Genomic DNA, 15,003 nt, shown 5'->3' on the forward strand with positions numbered 1-15,003 from the left:
AAGAGAGAAGACAGTCGCACATAAAACCAATAATAGAGGGTGGTATGTTTTAAGTGACATAGAAGCAGTACAGACACGTGGACCATCCGAATTCCAAAGACTAAATAAACATTCTCTGAGGACTAGAGAGATTAGAGAGAGCCTCATGAAGAAGGTGTAGGATTTGAGCTGAGCCTTAGAAATAGATAGGATTTGAGTTGGCACAAAGAAGACAAGAGGGTATTTTTAGGAAGGAACAAAGGCATAGAGATAGGAATGAAGGGGAGATTTAATTTTAAAGGTAATGGAGGAATCATTGAAAATTCTTGGTAGGAATATGACTTTCTTGAAAAAGGAACTTTCTTGAAAAAGAGAGTCTCTCTCTGTTCTAAATGTAATTTGAAGTGAAAAGGAGGAATGTCCTGAAATAGACATAAGGTTTCAAAAGCAGATAAAGGTTTAGAGTGAAGAAGGTGGCCAGTAGTCTCTTCAGTGCTTTGTGTCTTCAGGACTGTGCCTATGGCTGTAATTGCTGGAGGGCAGAAAAAACCAGGTGAAAGGAAAGAGGTAAAAAATAAACAAGAAATGAATGTAGTAAATTGTAGAGTACAGCTAACAATTGCTGTGTGTCCTCTTTGGTATACTCTGTCCATAAACTTTTCTACCTCTGATCTTGGCTAGAATATGAATTTCATTATAGATATGGCACAAAATTTGGTCAGGGTCCTAAATGGAGTGGTAGTAATGCCTGGAGTTTACCCAGAAATTAGATTTTTTTCTGATGTACAATGTCAGTTTGCCATAGACCAGGAAACTATTAGGATTCCAGCTTACTTGTTAGCTTTGGATGTTTGGGGTTTCTTGTTTAGTGAGATTTTGGTTAAGGTTCCTAGTAACATATTTTGGTAATCAATAGTGGCACCTGAGGTTTTTGTTTGTTTGTTTGTTTTAAAGAATATGAATTCCTGGGCCCTGCCGCAAGAATCTCAAACAATGTAAGTCCTGAGACCTTAGGTTTTTTAAAAGTCCCCTGTTAGTTCTGTTGATCAACTCAGTATATGAATGACTAAATGAAAGAATAGTTTTTCAGTATTATAGTTAATCAAGATCTTTGGCTTACATTCCAGCAATCTCCCATTAATGTGCTGTAGTCACAATCCCAAACAGGAAGGAAGGATTGGTTTATAAAGTCCTCCCTGGATCAGAAATTGCCTGGATTCCCTTCTAGATCATGACTGGGTGTACAAAAGTCCTTATGTTTTTAAATTAATTAAAAGTCCTTATTTTTAAAATATTTATTTATTTATTTATGGCTGCATTTGGTCTTCATTGCTGCGTGCAGGCTTTTTCTAGTTGCAGTGAGTGGGGGCTACTCTTCGTTGTGGTGCACGGGCTCCTCATTACTGTGGCTTCTCTTGTTGCGGAGCATGGGCTCTAGGTGCGTGGGCTTAAGTAGTTGCAGCACATGGGCTCAGTAGTTGTGGCTCACGGGCTCTAAAGCACAGGCTCAATAGTTGTTGGCTCATAGGCTTAGTTGCTCCACGGCATGTGGGATCTTCCTGGAGCAGGAATCGAACCCTTGTCCCCTGCATTGGCAGGCAGATTCTTAACCACTGCACCACCTAGGAAGCCCCAAGAGAATGTTTCTTATATAGAACTTGCAGTGGTAAAAGCAAGTACTTGGGATGGCTAGGCCTAATCATTTTAGCTGTTTATAGTATTTGAGGTGTATCGGAGAATCTCTCCTGTAGGTTTCCCCCCCAGGATATAGGATTTTATTATTTTAAAAATGTTCGTTTTCTTACTACAAAAAGTAGTGTGTATTTATTAGAAAAATTTTGGAAAAACTAGAAAAAGCAGAGTTTTTTAATTTTATTTTTTAAAGTAATTAATTTATTTGGCCACACTGCACAGCTTGTGGGATCTTATTAGTTCCCCAACCAGGAATGGAACCCGGCCCCCAGCAGTGAAAGCACCAAGTACCAATCAATAGGCCACCACGGAATTCCCTAATTTTTTTTTTTTGTTTGTTTTAGTTTTTATTGGTGTATAGTTGATTTACAATGTTGTGTTTCAGGTGTACAGTAAAGTTAAGTGTACAGTAAAGTGATTCTGTTACACATATATATATCCACTCTTTTTTAGATTCTTTTCCCATATAGGTCCATTAAACAGGTTTTTAAATCATAAGTCCCACAAACTAAAATAACCACAGTTAATATTTTGGTGTATGATTTTCCGGTCATTGTCTATATATAAGCTTAAGATATCGGCAATTTTCGAATCGTTACCTTCCCTCAACCCTAGTTAACTTTTTCTCTTCCTTTTTTTTTTTTTTTTTTTAATTCTTGAGCATCTGGATAGTGATTTTTTTTTTTAAACACTTTTTTAGAGCAGTTTTAGGTTCACAACAAAATTGAAGAGTACAGAGATTTCTCATATGCCCTCTGCCCCCACATATGCATAGCTTCTCTTATTATCAGCATCCCAGCACCAGAATGGTACATTTCTTATAATGGGTGAACATACACTGACACATCATAATCAGCTGAAGTCTGCAGTTTACCTTAGGGTTCACTCTTAATGTTGTACATTCTGTGGGTTTGGACAAATGTATAATGACATGTATCCATCATTAAAGTATCATACTAGGGTATTTTCTCTGCCCTAAAACTTCTCTGTGCTCTGCTTGTTCATCCCTCCCTCCACCCTCTGCCCTTTTTTTTTTCCTGTTTTGTTAAACTACAATAAATCAGCTTCTTTCCCTTATATTGATACATACAAAGAAGCTTTGCCTGAAATTCGTGGAAAAGGTTTTCTTTTGGTTTTACTCATTTTGTAATTTAACCTATGCCAAGTCATTTAATTATGAAATTATTGATTATTATAGGTACCACCTTATTTATTAATGTCTTACAGATTATTCTTTAAATCTTTGCAAAAGAATCTGACCTGTTACTGAATATGCTAACCATAGTTCCTGTACACACACCTATAATGCAAGTCTTTTATGCTCTAACCCAGATATTAAATGGTATATATTCAAAGATCCTGTTAATCAAGTGATCATGGAGTAAAGTTTTATAAAATATGTGCAGTCTTCTAGTTCATCTTGTAAGTTTCTTTTCTTCTTTTAGTTACAGAAGCAAAGGCTAGTTCCTTTTAGATTGCTGCAATAAAATAAGAAGACCTTGGGTTAGAGCTCACACCATCTGCTTTATTTGCACTAGTTTAAGTACTGTTAGTGTAGAACAGGTTTCTGTGGATCATTTAAACCTTTTGTACTGTATTGTACATATCTGGAATATGATTATCTTTAGGCTGTTTTCTAAACTGGTTCATATCAATATTTGCATGGCTACTCTGTGTAATATTTTAGTACTGGTAGGAAACATAGAGATCTTCCAGTCCCTCCCTTCCATTTTCTCAGTCAAGACATTGAGACCCAAATTATTTAAGTGATTTACCCAGTTACCTTCCCTCATGGAATGTAATGAAAATTTTTCGCAGTTTTACATGGAGTTATTATTTGGAATGACCTAAACTGATGGTTTGCAGGCTTTCTCTTTTTTATTTTCTTTTCTTTGGCCGCACGGCATGGGGAATCTACCCTGACCAGGGATCAAACCCATGCCCCCTGCAGTAGAAGCATGGATTTGTAACTGCTGGACTACAGGGAAGTCCACAAGCTTTCATTTAATAGTAGAATTTGTTTTTCTTTAAAATAATCTCACCTTGTGCTCCGTATATAAAACATAATTGAGGGGGCCCATTTCTGAAGCCCTGTTCAGTTGGCGTGAAGAAATTTTTAGGAACTTTAGGACCCTAAAAATCATTTCTCTTCAGTACTTATAATATGAGATTATTGTTTTACGAACTAATATATTAATCATGATGTTTTGGTCAAAACTAGTGGTGGCAATAGGCAATCCAAAAAAATGGACACTGAACACAGTGAAGTCTTGAGCTTTGATTCAGTGACAAAAACATCATTTTATAGAAACAAATGTACTTTTGCCAGACAATTTGAAGCCCCTGGTAGTTATTTTATGTTTATTTGAATTATTTGTAATATGTGGATTGGCTTTGAGATATTAAAAACATTCCAGATGTGCATAGCAGGAATTATCAACATGACCCTGACCCTTAGGGCTTTATATAGTCTTTTCTTCCACATAGAAGTCAGAGAAATTAATACAGATACGTATTGACCAGCTCCTGTGCTTTGATTGATTGAATTTTAAAAAAACAGTCGAATGAATGTTCATGTTATGAGTCTGACTTGGTTTTCTTTCATTTGATAGGAAAAAGCACCTCTGTTTCTGAAGAGAAAGGTGAATCCGATGATGAGAAACCAAGGAAAGGAGAAAGACGATCATCCAGAGTCAGACAGGTAACTCAATTACCTCTGAAAGCATCCTTCACCTCTTTAGGTAATGCCTTGGATATCTCCTTCTCTTTCCTCAAGCTATTTCAGGGTTGGTATCTCTCTAGCTTTCTGTGCAGTCACCTTCTTTCTCCTCTTAATCATTTTTCTCATTTTTTTTGTTGTTTGTTTTCTAATTTATAGCTGCTCTGGCCTTTGGCTTTCTTTTCTTTTCCTTTTTTTTGGGGCGGGGGTGGTGCTGTGCTTTCAGACGTGTGGGGTCTTAGTTCCGTGACCGGGGATCAAACCCGCACCCCCTGCATTGGAAACGTGGAGTCTTAACCACTGGACTACCAGGGAAATCCCTGGCCTTTGGATTTCTAAACAAATATATGAAAAAATAACTCAGTTGTGAAAGTTAGCAGGCTGGTCTGTATTCCTAAGGCAGCACATTATTAGAAAAGATACAATTCATTATTCAATGAAAACCTTAAAGCTGTATGATACCGTGTTAAATGAACAGAATACAAAAGTGTATATATAGTATAATTACAACTATGGAAAAGGAACCATGGGAAAAAATTAAATATATGCTGAAAATGACCACTTTTACTGATAATAGGTGAATCCTGCCTCCCTCCTCCCCCACCAAAACACACGTTCTAGATGTTCAGTTTATTTTTAAAGCTTGAAGCTAACAAATGAAGTACTAGCAGTTTCATTATTGTATTGCTTTGGTCACTCTGTTTTGATTCCTGTAAGAGCCCATATTAGTCACGTGTGTCTCTTGTCACATTTGTTTTCTGTGTTGCTGAAAGCATATATCATTTAGTTTCTTCGTCCTATGTGTGTCTTATGAGATAACTTTTTCTCCTCTGTTGATAGTGAGCAAATATACTTGGAACCATTGAGTATTTTTTTCTTTCAGGCAAGAGCAGCTAAACTCTCTGAGTGCAGCCAGGCTGCTGAGGAGGAAGAGGGTCAAGAAACATCTTCCAGAAACCTGAGGGTCAGAGCAGATAGAAATTTGAAAACTGAGGAGGAAGAAGAAGAGGAGGAGGAAGAGGAAGAAGAGGAGGAAGAGGAGGAGGATGATGATGAGGGACAAAAATCCAGGGATACACCAGTCCTGAAACAGTTTAAGGAAGAAGAGGGGGAAGAGATACCCAGTGTAAAAGTGGAGGAGGTGATGGATGAGAGACCCCAAACTATAAGATCCCAGGAACAGGAGGGGTTAGAGAGAGGAGGGAGAGTTACAAGGTCCCAGGAAGAGGCCAGAAGAAGTCATCTGGCCAGACATCAGCAGGAGAAAGAGATGAAAACAGCTTCTCCCCTTGAGGAAGAAGAAAGAGAAAGAAAACTTTCAAAAGGCTTGGAGGGAAAATCCAAGTCCCCTTCGCCTCCTCCATTGACTGAAGATCTAGAGAAGGCCCCTGTTGTGCTACAACCAGAGCGAACTGCTAGTGAGGAGGAGACTCCCCCACCTTTACTTACCAAGGAAGCATCTTCTCCACCACCTAATACACAACTCCAGAGTGAAGAAGAAACAGAACCCATAGAAGGCCCAGCCCCTCCTGTCCTCATTCAGTTATCTCCTCCTAATACAGATGCTGAGGCCAGGGAGCTATTACTATCTCAGCATACTGTGCAGTTGGTGGGAGGTCTGTCTCCTTTGTCAAGTCCTGCAGACACCAAAGTAGAATCTCCAGTAGAGAAAGTGCCAGAGGAGAGTGTCCTGCCTCTAGTTCAGAAAAGCACACAAGCTGAATCCTCAACCCAGAAGGGTCTTGAGACAGAATCAGAAAGATCCACTCAACCACTCCCTCTAAAAATTGAGGAATTCGCTCTGACCAAAGGGATCACTGAGGAATCTTTGGAACAGAAGGAAGGCAGGAGGGCTTCTCATACCCCTCTCCCAAGCCACAGATTGAAACGGTCAGCTGATTCATCCTCTAGCCGATCCTCCTCATCTTCATCCTCCAGTTCTAGGTCAAGGTCTCGCTCTCCTGACAGCTCAGGCTCTCAGTCTCACTCACCTCCAAGATCCAAGCAGAGAGATGTGTCTCGGGCACGTACTCATGCAAACCCTCGTGGTAGATCCAAGATGGGCTCCAGGTCAACATCAGAGTCCAGGTCACGCTCCCGTTCTCGTTCACGTTCAGCATCAAGCAACAGCAGAAAAGTAAGTGGGAGAATCCTGGGTGCATTGATGTTCTGTCTGTACTGCAGTTTTTCAACCCCTGGAGAACCTATCATGATTTCCAGCAGAAAAGCTTCCTTTAGTCCCCAGTTCAGTGATTACTTTCTTCTCATTTTGGAGTCTCATTTTCAACTCAGTTGATTCTTGAGTGGGGTCCTTTTTCAATTTGATTCTCTTTGATTGCAAAGAAAGCTGAATCCATTACCCATTTCCTCTGCTAGACTGTAAACTTCTTGAGGGTATGGACATGCCTTTTTACGTGTGTATCCCAGTACCCAGCACTTAGTAGAGAGTTAATAAAACGATTTGTTGAATAATGTAGGAAGTCAGGGAGGTTACTAATTCAAACAGTAATAAACCTAGGGATAATAAGATCCAAAGTATTAAGTTGGAAAACTCAGTGATCTACTGAATGTATGCCATATAAAATAATTTGCCTAATGTGTCTTATTTCTTTAGTCTCTGAGCCCTGGAGTCTCCAGGGACAGCAGCACCAGCTACACTGAAACCAAAGATCCTTCTTCTGGTCAGGAGGTTGCAACTCCACCATTGCCACAACTGCAGGTCCTTGAGCCAAAGGAGAGGACTTCCACCTCATGCTCTATCCGAGTGAGGCGTATAAGCCAACCTGAGCCAACTGAAAAGCATGTGACCCAGAGGTTACAGCCTGAGCGGGTAGGGTATTATGCCCCCTCCCTAGAGGGAGACGAGGATTAGGCATGATTTTCCCTTTTGTCTTAGCTATAAAACTGAACGTGCAGTCTGAATAAGGCTCAATAGAAATGTAGAAGGTTGCGGATGCCTGTTAGATTCTACTTTTATTTCCAAATCCCTGGTTCATGAAAGTTCTCCATGAGGCTGAGCAGCAGGGTTCTTATTTTCGGGGCTCTCGAGGTCAGTTCTTCCTTAGAACATCTCCTTTTTTTTTGCCCAAAAGGGAGCCTTTTCTCAGTTCTCTCAAAGAAGAATTCTAATAAAATGATTGCTGGCATAGAAATTCTGTACGCAGTATTCCATTCCACTTCCTAAAATGAAATGATGACGATAAATAGGGCCACATGTGGAGCTGGTACTGTATATGTCAAGCTCTGCCTTTTTCCAGCTCCACATTAAAGAAGAGGAACCAAGCAGACTTAAGTACGTTGCTATGTTTGTTTTGCTGTGTTTGTCCTGACAGGGGAGCCCAAAGAAGTGTGAAGCTGAAGAGGCAGAGCCACCAGCTGCCACGCAGCCGCAAACCTCAGAGACTCCGACCTCTCACCTACCAGAATCAGAAAGGATTCATCACACTGTGTAAGTGATATCTCTCAACTCGGGTATAACACTCCCAGTTTGTGGAATAGTTCTTGGCTCCCTAAAGTTCCTTGGCTAAGTCCTAGTTTCATTATAAAATGTGAAGGCAGAGCTTTATCTGGATTAAGGTTAGACGTCAGTTACTGTGTTGAGAGTTGCCACCAGAACTCTTAACGTAGTCTGAAAAGTGGTGGTGAGAGCAAAAGGAAACCCACACCTGGAATCATCTGATGAAAATTGTCAATTCCTTTAGATAGGAAGCAGCAGAAGCTTCTTTTTATAAATTCAAGACAGTGTAAGGGAATTGACTCTGGCATTTTAACTCAATCTTTAAGTCATATTTAGCAACTTGCATGTGACCCTGGGAACAGTTTAATAAAAGATGTTGAGGATCTACAAAGAAACTTATAGGACGGGGGTGCTGTTTTTTAGTGTTTGTATTTTCTCTGGTTATTAGCTATCATTTTATTAAACATAGTCTATCCTAGTTATGTCTCACAGTGTACAGTACAGCAAAATATGAAGTCCATATCAAGTCAGAAGTTTATTCCTTCTAAGACTCTTGGATTAATTTTACCATTTATGCAATTAATGTGAATTTTTTATTCTTTATATTTAGTTCTAAAAAATAATCCTCTCATATAAAATTAAAATTGTAATTGAACAGCTATGTCATTCATTATTCTGAGCTAGGTGTTATAAACTAAGAAGCCATTGAACCAAAATTCCTGGCTTCAAAGTCTCATGGGAAATGAAAAAGAAAAGCATTGTGGAAATAAGATTGCTTAGCTTTTAGACATCAGGAACCCTGTACTGCTTTGGCGAATGTCCTGTGTAGACAGTTGGCCTAACTTTGTTCCATGATTGTTTTAATGGCATTTTAACACTAATACTATCAATATGATTTTCCCTTTATGTACATGTCTAATACTTTACATTCTTCTTAGAGCTTCAGACTGTCTTTTGCCTCTGATTTTGGAGGGTGGTGGAGAGTGACATAATTTATTTATCTCATTTTCTTGAGACTTTAACAATAGTTATGCACTCATTGCATAGCTTTTGCCTTGGGATATACCCTTGCTACTGTCTATTCTCATATTCTTGCCTCTGCTGCCATCTTGTGGCCATTGCATTTTTGGTTTGAAAGCTTAAAAGTTCACTCTATTGCCTTTGAAAAAAGTTTTTGTCTTTCCCTTTTGGAATGGGTACATTATCCTTTGGAAAAGGGTTTTTCTTCTAGGACCTTAAAGTGAAAACCCAGCGGATTCTGGAAGGTGTTCAGGATTCCCCAGCTACACCATCGATGAGGAAATGGGGTGACACCTTCCCTCTGCTATCCATCAATCAGAGATAATACCCGCCTTTCCCTCCCCCATCCCATGGGAGGTACAGCATGTCTTTTCTGTAATGGCAGTTTCAAAGTAGATGTTGACAACCTGCTACTAATTGGGCCTGAGGAACTGCCTCCTGTGCACCTTGAGAAGCAAGTAATTTTCTGAAAAGCTCCTTGCTTGTCCTAAAATCCTGTGAGTCTCTGAGATCCTGGCAACAGAGTGGCACTTTGTGCTGTTTTGAAGCACCTGTATTTCAGGATTTTCATATGCAGGTCTGGGGCAAATGAACCTTGGAGTCGTAACAGAGTTTGTCTCCTCAGGTAAAGGTGGCTTTGATCTTCATTTTATGACTGAGGTCATCTAATCACATTGATTCTAGTAAGGTGATAGCAGACGGCACCTTGGATAAATAAATATTGAGATTGTCCATCGTTGCCTAGGCAAGCTTTGGTGAAGCCGCCCATAGGTTAGATGCAGTCTGAGCTCAGGAGTGGCTCACACACATCCCTCTTACTTGCTTTCCTTCTGCCTGCTTTCTACATGGTCTATTCAGCAGCCTAACAAAATGACAGGCCCAAAACCCATAGACCATTCTGGCATTGGATTTGGATTTATTAAATGAGTCTTTGAGAAGTTTGCCTGCGTTTCTGGAGGGCCTGCTAAACTGATTCACAACACTCCTCCTGGTCTTCCAGCCCTCTAGAGTGCTAGTGTTCAGCCTGATGATCTCTGGAGCCCTGGCCAGTTTTCAGAGTGGAATCAACAATGAGTGCTAAATGGAAAAGACCATTTGCGGCTTAACCTTGGTTTTCCTCTCTATCTTCACAAGAAGTCACCATGACTTTTAAAAAACAGAGCTAGGGCCTATTCATTCAGTAAAGTGTTAAAAGAAAAAAAAGATTAGACTTTGTTTCAAGGACCTCTTACCACTTGGAAGAGATTGCCTAAAATTCTTTTGCTCTGTTTGGTTAAATCCATTGTGATTCTGATTGTGCCCTGAGGAATTCTAGATTTATGAGGTAAGGTACCTTTTTCATTTCTTGGTGCAGGAATTTGTGAGCCCTCAGTCCTGTTTCATTTGAGCCTTGTTCCAAAATCAAGTCCTCTGCCTGTTATAGATAAAACAAAACTTCCCTCATACAGCAGAAAATAATGGTACTCTCTTTTTACATTAAAAAAAATAGAGGGGGGAAAAGGGAAAGGAAAAACTTTGTGTGGGCAACTGTATCATCCAGTAATAGTTCATTCAAACCCCAGTTTTTTAAGTACAACCTTCCTGTGTACACCAACCTTGCAGGCAATAGTAACATCAGGCTCTTGGCACTATGCTTATTTGTCCTTTTCCCTGAGTAGGAGGAAGGAAACGGTCCTTTAAGGTAGTATGACAGTGTAATTGATACTCCCCAGGGGACCTACAATGCCAGTATGCCAAGTAATGCATAGTTTTTAAAAAGTAGAATTTATTGTTATCAATAGTTTGCTCACTGAGAAGCTGGTATCTAAGGACATACCCTCTAAAACCATACCTTCCTTGGTTATCTCGGCACTAGAATGCTGCTGAGGGTATTTTGTATTTAAATCTCACTGCCTAAGTGTAGTCAGATCCCACTCTTTCTTATTAAATTTCACATCAGGTCCTCAGCTCCTCGTGAATTTTCTGCAGTAACTACATTTCAAACATATATATCTATGGAAATTTCCCTTTACACTAGTTTTTCTGAATCTCATTCATATTCAGATATGAACTCTAATGTGATGTTATTGGCCACCAAGTAGTTGTGTCCTTTTCTTCTGGGCTACAAATGCTTTATGCACTGTTTAATTATGGGTCGATATCACCCACCCCCAATTCCCATGCAGTTTCACCTATTTTTGCAAAGGTATCAGAAACATTTGTGCAAGAATTTAAATAGTGGGAAAGGGGATGCCTTTTGCATGAAAGGGACTACAAAGAAAAGCTGCGCGGGGCTCTGACGCATAGCTAAGAACGCTTTGGGACTTGTCCTGCAAGTAGATTGAGTCCCCTTTGGGACAATTTCAAGGCTTCCTCTTTTTCTTATGAAAATAAAGTTTTGGGAATTCTCAGATCCCACAGGTTTAATGGTGGGGAAGTAGACGGCACAAACTCATTGTGCCTTAAGAAGGCCAAGGATAACGTCATAAAATTCTTATTCTTGAAAAAAATGAGATAGAATTTCCATTAAAAGAAAATTCTTCCTCCAAGGAAGCCACTTTTGGAGAGGCATATTGGCAGCTGGAAGTATTTTAGGACAATTGATGGATAGGGAACATGTATTTGAGGATGTTTGAAGGTAACATTTCTCTGTAGGATAACAGTCTCTGTGGGAACTCGATCCAAAAATATTTCTTAAGAAGGAAACCTTTCATTTACCAAGCATTTATTAAAGTATCCACTTGGTACCCACGGTGACAACCTAATTGGGAAATATTTACTGAGCATTTCTTTGTGTTAGGCCCTAGGCTAGGGGTCAAAGGATGCAATCTCTGACCTTGAGGAACTCTGCAGGGTAGAGGTGAGGGGCAAGTAAACCAGCAGGTACTAGACAGTGATGAGGGCATTGCTGAGACCCTGTCAAACTAATTAGTGCCTTTACATCAGAGAGCAGTCTACTCTTTGAGGACGCTCAAAAACTCCATAGGTGGCATCAGATGAGATAATAGCCTATTAAATGTACCTGTATTTTATGCATATCCTTACCTTGACTTGGGGTGTCTTCCAAGCCAGACTCCTAAGAGCAAATCCTTATCACACTGTTAGTTGAGATAGGTATTATTACCCCCACTTTACAGACTTAAAAACTGATACACAGAGAGGATCAGGAACTCATCCAGTTTCACGCTGTTTGTGTGGGGGGTGGGACCAGGGCCTGGATTAAGCCCTAGCCAGTTTGACTCAGAGCTCTCAATCTTACTGAGCAGACAGGGACCACTAAGTGAGAGGGAAGTGTGGTGTGATATATAAACATGACCACTTTATCATGCAGTTGGCGTGTAAGTTTAAGATTTTAAGCAGCAGCGGGGAGATTTCAGTCTTGGCTAAAAGCTCTGGTGTTACAAATGAGAGAATACTTAGCTTTTCATTAAGTACCCAGAAGCTTGTCTTATTGTTAAATCTTTCCTGCCACTAGGATACAAAAGGAGCACCTTTGCAGTCAACAAATGGGCATTTTGAGCATCTACGGAGTGCTTTTTTGAATGCGTAGAGGCAGCTTCCCGTTTTGCATTAGTCTGAAGATGCCCACAATTAATAATTTCCATTTAGTTCCCAGTCACTTTCTGCCCAGCAGATCTGTACACACACACCCTCCACCACCACCACCACCCCCGTCCCCAGTAACAGTTCTCTCATTTCAGTTTCTTATCTACTTCGGAGGCCTCACTTTGGAGCCCTTGCTCCAAGAAGTGGCCTTCATGCTTCAGCTACCAAGGTCCCCTTGCCCTGTTTATCCTTTTCCTTTCTGGCTCCTGCAGACCCTGGGGCAGGGTGACCTTATTAAAGACTCTGTGAAACAAAGTTGTCTGTCTTCTCTTCAGAGACACCTCTCCCCTCCTCTACTGGTAATTCAAAAAGGAACTCTCTGCTTACCCACACTTTCCATCTCCCTGAAGAGAAGATGGGTTGGAGTAGTAACACATGGTCATTGCTCGTGGTGAACAGCCAGTTACTATGTAGTGATTGGATAGTGCCAAATCTCATCCCACCTCCCTGCCTTGAACCACCTGATCTGGTTTCAGTGTTCCATGCCTGGCTCTCAGAGGAAGGTGGGAACATAAAAAATTACTCATGACCCTCCCCTCTGTCTCTTTTCAACTTTGCCTTTGTTATCTTCCTTCTTATCAGTTTTCACTCCCAGCTCTGCTGTTTCCTTCTATTCTCTGGAATCTTCCAAGCAAGCAGCTGTAACTTTGTATGTCCTCTCCACCCAGCCCCCTCCCCTGCCCCCTGGAAAGACAAGGAGAGAGCACCCTCTCCCTGTGGGGTTAGGCCTCGGTAGCTGTTGTAACCTGAGAAAAGAAGGAAAAGGGCCAGGCCTGTTGAGCCAGCAGTGAGCTCCGTGCGGCCTGCCAGGGGATAAGAAGCTTGCTCACTCAGCGCCCTCCCTCTCTCCTTTCCCCTCCCCTGCTGCAGCAGGGCCCTCCCCCATCCGCACACACGGGCTGCTGGGTAAGTGGCAAGATGGCTCCCCTGCATGTCTCCGGCTGATCGCCGCCGCTCCGCCAGTACAATAGAGCCAGCCACTACCAGCAGCCTGGCCCTCTTCCTCCTCCTTCTCCAGAGAGACCAATCCAGCCGAATTCGGGGTTTGCCGTGAGGACTTAACGCTTATCTCTTAAAAGCCAGATCTATTTTAGCCTCCCCTCACCACCACCACCACCTCCCCTTCATTTACCATTTTTTGGATCCCCAGTTGCTGCATCTTGATTTTCTCTCTCTGGATCGGGTGGTTGGGGAGGAGGTGGTGGGATCTTGGGACAAGGAAGGTGTTTTGTTTTTTTAAATTTTTTAGGATTTTTTTGTTTGGTTTTTGTTATTTCTTCCATTCCAGAAAGGGATAAACAGCACTTCCAGGGGGAGAAAAAAAATCATGTTATCAGAAAGCAAAGAAGGGTGAGAGCTTCACATTTCCATGTATCCCTTTTCCCCACCGCTCTAGCCCCCCTCACCTCCCTTCTCTTCCCCATGGCTTTCATTCCGTCTTTCGTTTTGGTTTGTTTTCAGTCATTCTGCTCTCCCCCTTTGTCCTTCCTGCCCGATTTCTAATTGGCCCCACTTGCCCTCTCTGTGTGGGAAATAGTTATTTTTTTGGATAAGACTTTTCTTTAGATTCAGGCAGTTGAATCTCGTGTTTCTGTGGGAGCCTATTAGCTGGGGGCAGAGTTCCGATTTTCTCCTCCCCCCTTCCCGTGCATCCCTCCCTGCCTGCTCTGGGGAGGCTGTGCTGACCTCTGAGTGTCAGGCAGTCTGTGGAGAATGCTGAATTTTCTGGTGGTGATTATCAGCCTTGGGGAGGCTTGGTTTCCCCTCTTGAGACTTAGGCCCCTGATCATCTTGATTTGATTTTTACCCCCAGTGTTTGGGTGGTAATGGGGGTGAGACTAGAGATAGAAGTTAGGGACGAAGACAGAAAAAAGAAGATGGGAAGATAGTTTATCTGAAGTGAACCTCTGCGATTCGTGGCCTGCAATGGGAGATAACTTGTGTGATTCGGAGGGGTGGGGGAGTGGGTTCAGTGTTTGTGGGGGGACGATGCATGGTGTGGGGGAGGGTGTGTGCTGACTGGGAGGCCTGCTCTCTTTATCTCTTGGAAGTTGGAATAAGGGAGTGGGACAAACTGGGCGAAAGCCGAATGTAAGAACAATTCCTACACCTCTGAGCAGGTAAAAGTGGCCTGGTTCTTCTCTGAGCTTTCATACTCTTTCTGGCAGTTTTAATTTTTCCTTTTGGATTAGAGAGGGTCCTTGCTGAGGCTTAAACCCTCACCAACCCTACTCTCCCTGATGCCCCCACCCCTACCATTTTTCCATTCCTGGTATCTCCAGATCCTGTGGGTCAGTAGGCTTTTACTTACTAAGCAGTTGATTAAACACAAGGTTGGGATCATTTGCCACAGCCCTGGCTGTTCTTTCTCCTCTTTTTAAGGAATCAGGCTTCCCTTAGTTTCTTATGCAATTGCTTAAATAAAGGTGCCTGTGGTCAGGACTAGGGAGGCCATGGGGTTGTGGGCAAATCACAGTCACTTTTGAGGGACTTTTCAGAGAGGGATGTTTCTCCATGTAAGGGTACCCTGGTGAATTTCCTAAGAACATTG

The 15,003-nt window shown here is 41.6% G+C and overlaps 1 protein-coding gene across 6 annotated transcripts in view; it reads left to right on the forward strand.

The window, feature by feature from the left end:
* Positions 1-15,003, forward strand: part of ACIN1 (apoptotic chromatin condensation inducer 1) — a 30,084-nt gene that overhangs the window by 5,618 nt on the left and 9,463 nt on the right. For 4 of the 6 annotated variants that reach the window (XM_057721143.1, XM_057721146.1, XM_057721144.1 and 1 more), the window contains exons 5-8: positions 4,284-4,372; positions 5,274-6,527; positions 7,005-7,220; positions 7,723-7,838. In XM_057721143.1, the coding sequence (XP_057577126.1) occupies positions 4,284-4,372; positions 5,274-6,527; positions 7,005-7,220; positions 7,723-7,838 (1,675 nt within the window). The other 2 variants (XM_057721148.1, XM_057721149.1) reach the window with 2 other exon arrangements.

Source organism: Hippopotamus amphibius, chromosome 2, assembly GCF_030028045.1.
Source record: "Hippopotamus amphibius kiboko isolate mHipAmp2 chromosome 2, mHipAmp2.hap2, whole genome shotgun sequence".
In the NCBI taxonomy this organism is placed as follows: Eukaryota; Metazoa; Chordata; class Mammalia; order Artiodactyla; family Hippopotamidae; genus Hippopotamus; species Hippopotamus amphibius.